Source organism: Drosophila persimilis, unplaced genomic scaffold (genome assembly GCF_003286085.1).
Source record: "Drosophila persimilis strain 14011-0111.01,24,50 unplaced genomic scaffold, DperRS2 tig00000780-arrow-arrow-pilon, whole genome shotgun sequence".
In the NCBI taxonomy this organism is placed as follows: Eukaryota; Metazoa; Arthropoda; class Insecta; order Diptera; family Drosophilidae; genus Drosophila; species Drosophila persimilis.
Genome location: NW_020825353.1, coordinates 1146064 through 1154236, shown reverse-complemented (window position 1 = coordinate 1154236; position 8173 = coordinate 1146064). Strand labels below are relative to the sequence as shown.

General features: G+C 46.6%; 2 protein-coding genes across 2 annotated transcripts; one reads left to right on the top strand and one right to left on the bottom strand.

The window, feature by feature from the left end:
• The first annotated feature begins 743 nt into the window (after nucleotides 1–743).
• Nucleotides 744–3330, top strand: LOC6602394 (ornithine aminotransferase, mitochondrial). Its single transcript, XM_026992647.1, has 3 exons — nucleotides 744–1127; nucleotides 2174–2988; nucleotides 3061–3330. Exons 1-3 carry the CDS (start codon nucleotides 802–804, stop codon nucleotides 3219–3221), a joined length of 1302 nt encoding a protein of 433 aa, XP_026848448.1. The 5' UTR covers nucleotides 744–801; the 3' UTR covers nucleotides 3222–3330.
• Nucleotides 3331–7421: 4091 nt separating this feature from the next.
• On the bottom strand, nucleotides 7422–7913 carry LOC6602393. The gene has a single exon (XM_002027409.1). The coding sequence runs from the start codon at nucleotides 7911–7913 to the stop codon at nucleotides 7422–7424; it is 492 nt and encodes a 163-aa protein (XP_002027445.1).
• Nucleotides 7914–8173: the final 260 nt, after the last annotated feature.

Genomic DNA, 8173 nt, shown 5'->3' with positions numbered 1-8173 from the left:
ATTCTCGGCACCAAACCTTCAGATTTCTGTTTGCGCGCCCAGGCAGCGGCCAGGTTGCAAGGGCATGCCCACAGATGATATAAAATTACCAAAGCCCTTCAAGTGATAGCATATACATAGCTGAATCTTGGGTTCTACTCCATATATATTGGATTATTAATGCATCTATATCTAGTCTATATATTCTTGATTTATTCTTGATTTCCTTGCCACTTTCTGGTTGAATCTCTCCACATTCTTTCCCTCCACTCTCATGTCAGAAGTTTCTCAAATTTCTATGAGACAAAGCGAATATCCAGCATGAATGGCAAAAGCTTTTAATTGTAATTTGCTTCTACATACATGCGAGTTTAACAAAAAGCTGCCCTCCACATGCTTGAGCGCCTCAATCAATCGAGCAGTGGAAAAGTTTTCTGCTGATTACAATTAGCCGGCACCAGGCACAACAACAACAACCAGCAGACGTACGAGTACAAGTACGAGTACGAGTTTGCATGGATCATATTCCCCAAGTATCAGATGATAATTTCCATATAATACAAAAATAGAATGTAAGCAAGATAGAGCCCAGTGCCAGTGCCAGTGCCAGTCCCAGTCGCAGAGAGCGGAAGAAGCACTGAGAGAATGTTAGTTCCAGATAGAGCTGTCTTTGCAGGGGGTACGTAACGCTCTCGACGCGTATGTGCCTCTCCCGATCGGCAGTATAAAAAGCTGCCGCCTGTGGCCAGCGCACTTTCAGTTGTCGTCTCGCGAGTGGAAGTATCAGACCCCCCCAGTTAGCGATCCATTAGTGCTCTCACAATGTTCTCCAAGCTTTCCGCACGCGGCATTGCCACCCGTCTGAGCTGCCTGGCCCAGAAGACGGCGCCCAAAGAGGCCACTGGCACATCCAGTGGATCCCACCTGTCCGAGGCTGTCTTTGCCCGGGAGCAGAAGTACGGCGCCCACAATTACCATCCACTGCCGGTGGCCCTGGCCAAGGGCGAGGGCGTCTACGTGTGGGATGTGGAGGGTAAACGATACTTTGATTACCTCAGCGCCTATTCCGCCGTCAACCAGGGACACTGTCATCCCAAAATTGTCAAGGCACTCACAGAACAGGCCTCCAAGCTGGCTCTGACCTCCAGGTAAGGGCATCACTGAGTTGAATAAACTTAAGATAAGAAATAATATCATTCCGTCCATAATCGACAAGCAAAAGACGTGCCCCCCGTGCTCGCGAAAAGCTTATCGGTTCCATGGAGCTTTGTCAGCATTCGATATATTCGTGGCGATAGTGACCTTGGTCTAGTTGGTGCGAGAGAGACATACTCTCTGTTCCTTCCATTCAAGTTCAAGAGCGGACTACGTCGTTCGTTGTTGTACTTTCAAGTGATCCGCAAACAAGTCGTTTGGGCTTTCTTTGTTCTCTGTGCGTTTCCGATGACAACGCCTTACTTTGGAGGTTTAAAGATACAGAAATACATGGACCATGTGACGCTCTTTTACTGTGGATGAGTGTCTTTGTAAAGATCGATCTGCCGTTGAAGTTGCCCTTAAAAATACCCTTTCCTTCCTGTTAATCCATGGGGTTTTTATGTGTCTGGATGAGATTAGATTGGCTCATTAAGAGCTTCGACGGATGTAAAATCCCTCAAGTTCCAACCATTTTTCGCATCTGACGATTGGGAGCCACTAGTTTGTGTTTACTTCCCAAACTACTAGTATATTTAGATGCCATAAAAATAGTTTATTCACTGATAACCCCCCTGGAACAGGCTCAAGTCTAATCAGTTTCGAATGCATGTATAAATTCACACTCCACCGAATTTTTGGATGGGGCATTTGTCAGAATATTATTTATTGAATTATTCTGCTGCACTCGAGTGCCTAACTGATTTGGGCTGGAACAGCTCTTGCCGGTTTTAGTTGGTTTCGGTTTGGGTTGCCAGGGGCAGATTGCCGGGTTGAGTGGGGCCGTAAAGTCGCGAGCGAAAGCATTGATAAGAAAGAGCCTGATCAATGACTTGTTTTGGCTCGCAATTTGTTGTTTTTCGATTTCTAAATTTGGAACAGAAGTCGCGTGATAAGGCTTGGATCTGGGATAGGAATATTTTTGGAATATTTCGATCGATGTGCGCACACCCAGAGAAATCCCGACTTGGATTTAAAGATGTATGCTTTCCCTTCGTAGAGCCTTCTATTCGGATGTCCTGGGCGAGTACGAGGAGTTTGTGACCAAGTTTTTTGGCTTCGACAAAGTCCTGCCCATGAACACCGGCGTGGAGGGCGGCGAGACGGCCTGCAAGCTGGCCCGCAAATGGGGCTACGAGCAGAAGAAGATACCCAAGAACCAGGCCAAGATCATCTTTGCCAGGAACAACTTCTGGGGCCGCACCCTGTCGGCGGTGTCCGCCTCGAATGATCCCAGCAGCTACGAGGGATTCGGCCCCTTCATGCCGGGCTTCGAGCTGATCGACTACGACAACACCACGGCCCTCGAGGAGGCCCTCCGGGATCCGAATGTGTGCGCGTTCATGGTCGAGCCCATCCAGGGCGAGGCCGGGGTGGTGGTGCCCAGCGATGGCTACCTGAAGAAGGTCCGTGAGCTGTGCAGCAAGCACAATGTGCTCTGGATCGCGGACGAGGTGCAGACGGGCCTGGCCCGCACCGGCCGCATGCTGGCCGTCAACTACGAGGACGTGCAGCCGGACATCCTCATCCTGGGCAAGGCCCTGTCCGGCGGCATGTACCCCGTCTCGGCGGTGCTCTGCAACGACCAGGTGATGCTCTGCATCAAGCCCGGCGAGCATGGCTCCACCTACGGCGGCAATCCGCTCGGCTGTCGTGTGGCCATGGCCGCCCTGGAGGTGCTGCAGGAGGAGAAGCTGGCCGAGAACGCCTACAAAATGGGTGACCTCCTGCGCAACGAGCTGGGACAGCTGCCCAAGGATGTCGTCTCTGTGGTCCGTGGCAAGGGACTGCTGAATGCCATTGTCATCAATCAGAGTGAGTATTGCACCCACCCGCACCCATTGATCCATTGATCCGTATCTAATCCATGGGGTTTCCCTCCTATAGAGTACGATGCCTGGAACGTGTGCCTCAGGCTCAAGGAAAACGGCCTCCTGGCGAAGCCCACGCATGGGGACATCATACGCTTTGCCCCGCCCCTGGTCATCAATGAGGCCCAGATGCTCGAGAGCATCGACATCATCAAGAAGACCATTCTTTCCATGTAGAACGGTCCACATCGAACCGATCGCCTTAGTTTTTTTTTGTAACTAGTTCTTTTAAGGTTTTTGATGTAAAGTCTGAATTAAAATACACATCTTTTATAGCGAACGCTGATCCTGGCTGTTCTGGGAGCCCCCCATCTTTTGCTTGACACAATCCGCTTATAAATGTCAAATGTAATCTAAACCATTTCAATTTGCCCAACTGTCTGACGCCTGAAGGCGAACAGAAGTCAACTTGAAATTCCGCCCCCATTCTCACACCTGTCAAGGATGTCACTGGAGCTTCCTGCTTGGCCCTGTTTACCCAGGAGCCAGGAGGCAGGAGGCAGGAGCTGTCGCATCTGTTTGGGGGCTTCTCACTTGGCATATTGATTTTAAAGATTTAAATCAGCCAGCCCAGAGACCAGAGATAGCACACAGGGCCCAGTACGGGAGAGCCGCAACAACAGGTGTCAGCCATCGGCAAACGATGGCCAATAAGTAGGCCATAAACATCCCCCTCACTGCAATGGAATGGGCGTGGGGGGAAGGAAACAACAATTTCGATTTATATTTGATTTTGATTTTCATTTTCATTGGATGCTCCTTCGTGTGAAATTTGTAGAGCACCAATTGGAAATCAATTGAAGGGAAGCAGCAGAAGGTAAAAAAAGACCAGGGGAGAGCAGGGGAAGGCAGGAGGAAAGGACCTCCTCCTTTGCCTTTACCAGCTAATTAAAAGTTTTTGCATTACGCCAAAGAGCGAATGGGCAAAAAAATCTTATCTTTAAGGACATAAAAAAGGGACATAAGAAACTCTCACAGCAGGGGGGTCGGAGTTCAAGTGTTAACTGCTCAAAACTAAATCTCCAGCGTCTGGCCTTTTGTCGATTTCCACTTCGGAATCTGAATCTGAATGGAACTGAAACTGTTGCCTGTTTTTTCCTTTTTTCTTGTTGGTTTTTTTCCTTCTTTTCTGAGGGGTGTGAAAAGCCAAAAGCCAAAAGCCACACGACGGCACTTGGCCCAGGAGCAGGACCAGGGCCCAGACCAGGCTCATGCTCCTTTGTAGTTCGTAGTCTGTCCCTTTTGTCCAGCCCATAATCTTTGGCTTTTTATCGCCGCCCATCTGTTGATGTCTTTATTATTAAAAAAAAAAAAAAAACAGAAAGAGAGAGCGAATCTGGGGGAAAAAAATGCAATTTTTAGCCCATTTTTTGTGGGGCTTTATGGCGCAGAAGGAAGACCCGGGAGGAGGGCAGAGGACACTACACTCCTTAAGCATTTTATTAGCAAAACTTGAAGATGTCTCGTCTGCACATAATTAAATAAAGCGTTAAAATTAAAAAATCAAGACATTTTTTGCCCCCCCCCCCCCCCTGCCGCACATTTTTCTTCAATGGAGAAAGGATATCCCTTCTGCTCCATCGAGAACGCAGGGACAGGACGGGACAGGACCTTTCTCTCAGATAAGCATTACAATGTCGTTAATTCGTTGGCCTTTATGTCGAGGCCCCGGAATTCTTGCGCTTAAAGCACCCAACAGCCAGAACCCAGCGATAAGGATGGAAAATGTTGCGACATTTTCCGCCTTGTAATTGTCCTCGGCAGGATGCGCGGTGTCCAAGTTTATTGCCTAACGACCGCGGCACGTTCTCCCCACCGTTTTTATATTTTAATTAAAAAACGCGCCACAAACGGGTGGAGTTTCGGGGGAGTTTCAGTGTCCCCCCCCCCACAACTGCTGATCAAAGGAAGGTCACTGAAAGGAAAGTAGTTCACTGATTAGAGGCATTGACACATTTCCAAGCCAACTGCGACAGGACTCTGTTGCATACTTCAAGGCGGAGGGCACCGACTTTAAATTTGTCGATCAAGGGAACCCATAACCCAGTTGCTTCGATATACTAAGTATATGTGGAAAAATCAACATTTTAATAGGAAAATCGTGCTAAATTTGTCTCGTAAATTTATTTAAGCTTTAGGCGCGATAACCCCACCTCTCGCCCATCCTGGCATGTGTGAACAGACAATTTTCGTTGATTAAGGGGATTTACCGAGCGCCCACAAAAAGAGCGATAATAAAATGTTTAAGGGAAGTACAGCAAAGGGCAGGGGCATGGACAGGGGCAGGGGCAGGGGCAGAGGACAGGGACAGAGCAAATGATAAAATAAAGAGCAATACAAGTGGGAAAGATGCAAAAGTAGCTTATTACAAAGAGGGTGCAAGGAAAATTCCATTTTTTCCTCCCTTTTTTGGGGTACAAAAAGAGAACAGCAAGGGTGGGAGAATTGGGCAATATTTTTATGCTTATGACGACCATTGCCAGCCCTCTTTTGTGTTAATAATCTTGAGGCGTCTACCGCCATAAACGGTTATATTTTCTGGCTTGATAATTACATTAAGATTTGAGGTTTTCCTTTCCTTTCGTTTTTTTTATGGGTTTTGCTCTTTGTGGCCACAAAGCAATGAAGAGTCATGGAGCGCCATGGAGCGCCATGGAGCGCCATGAAGAGGCAATCATAGTATTTTCTTCTTCTCTGATGTCCTTCTTGATGGTTTGCTGCGAATAAAAATTCAATTGTACCACTCATAGAACAATTACAAAACAACAAGTGCAGCAACGAGCACCGACAATAAAGGGTTGAGTGCTCGAGAGTTGAAGGACTTGCCATGCATACTAAATAGTGTGGTTATGTGCCCAGTACATCCCAGAGGGTAGACTGTACCCATGCAGGTGTTGGTTCCACAATCCCAGGATATAGTAATGTACATCTGCGAATCTATTGCATACACTGTAAAGAAGGTTGTAGGAGCACGTCTATTGGCAAAACATTCAGTAAAAGTACAGGGCTCTTGTATATTTTTGGTGGGTATCTTATAGTCGGAATAATATCTGCTAATAACCATTTTTTGAGCGTGCATACGAGTGAGACTAAGAGTACGAGAGTATTCCCAAAAGCAAATCACGTCGAAGCAGGGCAAAGCAGGTCCCCGGGCAGGCAACACATTTTTAAAACGCCCCAACGCGCCGAAGGGACACGTGCATTAAACAGCCCGAAAGGACATCGACAGAACGACAGTAATTTACAAAACTCGTCGGCAGTTGACTTCACAACGCGTTTGTCTGTCGCGCAATTAGGCAATTGCCCTGCAGAGTCCTTCCGTCTGAATGTCTGAATGTCTGTCTGCCACTGCCCGACGACTGTGTGGTTGTGTGTGCGTGTGTGTGTGTGTGTGTGTGTGTGTGTGTGTAATTGACAAAAAATGACATGCACGGAGAAAGGAAAAATAAACCAAAAATTGATTTTTATGTAATGAGTCCAGGACTGCATCTGACTGTTGTTGTGTTTCACTTTTTTTGGGGACTTTCGTGGCATGCTGGCTGCATATTAAAAAGTGCGTGATGCTGCCTCGCGCCTGTCCGAGCGCTCCTCTGGGCAAGGCCTGTCAATTTTTATGAAGTTAAATGCCCCTTCGACAGGTGGGAGATGGGCAGATGGGCAGATGGCCAGATGGGTGGACGGGAGAGATGGCACACACAGTGGCAAAAAGTGTTGCATCCAATGAAGCATATAATTTTAATTGATTTTTTTTTTTGTTGAATTAAATAAAGCATTATTAATGTGGGAGCTGCACAGACAACCACTGGAATGCATAAAGCCTAAATAAGTCGAGCATATTTCAAAAGTTTTTTTTTTTTTAGTTTTTAACTTAAATTCAAATTCAAATATTTGCCGGTAGCGTTTTTGTGGTGTGCAGCATTTTCCAGCCCTGCCACCAGTTCACAATGCCGCGCGTTTCCTATCGGTATCGGAATCGACGCCATAACGCAGAATAGGCATTTTCATTGGAAATCGTCCCGAGAAAGCTTGTGCTTATTAAATTCAGCCACTTCTTTGGACAGTTCGTGGGAGCTCTTCCTTACGCCACGAAAGCCATCGCCCATATATCCAGCCATGTCTTTATGGCCGCAAATGGTCCAATATTCCGAATAGACGCAACTTTTTCCTACCACTAATGCTTTTCCTAATACTACTACCGAATAAAGTCTACGCTACCCACGCGTGAATACAGCATAGTCATAGTTATTGATTGCTAGGGAAAGAACATTCAATTGTCTTATTGTTGTTGTTATTATTTTACACACACGCACAACCCAATTCAGCCCATTTTGTAAAAGTGTTGATAAATGAAATAATAATAATAATTGAGACGCCCTCTTATATGTCTTTGGTAATGCTCTCGAACAAGCGACGACTCCACCAGGATTCCAAATCGAAGGGCTTGAAATTCGCCAGCTCTGGACTAGGGGGCTCTATCCAAACAGTCCCCAATGAGTCGTTGTCAGCCTGTGTATTGACCAAGGTGCTTTCCTCCGGACCAATTGTATTGTTGGCTGTCATGCTCGAATCACTGGGATTCGGTGTCACTAACAGGTTCCATGAGCCACTTATGTAGTTTATGATATCCTCATCCTGCGATGATATCATTTCATGCTCGTTCTGCCCGGTTGATGAAGCATGTTTCGAGAGACGGCGTCGAAGGACCGGATGCGGAATATTGTCCACCTCCATGGGCTCCAGGCTGTTTTGATCGATACTCCCCTTCTTCTTGCTGCTCGATTTGACACTGTCGAGACTTTCAATGTTACGAGCCAGATCGCTACGCTTTTTAGCAACGATCTGGTTAGGTCTCTTTTTGATTTTGTACATGATTTGGTTTTAACACGTTTAGATCGGCTTTGGTTTTGAATTTTTTTTTTTTTTTTTTTGTTGCTGATAGATGTTTTTCTGACAATGAATTCTATAGTAATGCTGTATTTTCTCCAAGTAGTCACAACATGTCAATGCTCTTGGCATTGTTTCCAAAAACCTAAAGAGTGAACTAGATTTGGGGGGATGCCTTAGACTGAGTTGAAATAGCAATCAGTGGCAGCAATCGTCAAGGGTCTCTTAAGAAAGAACTGAGAGTA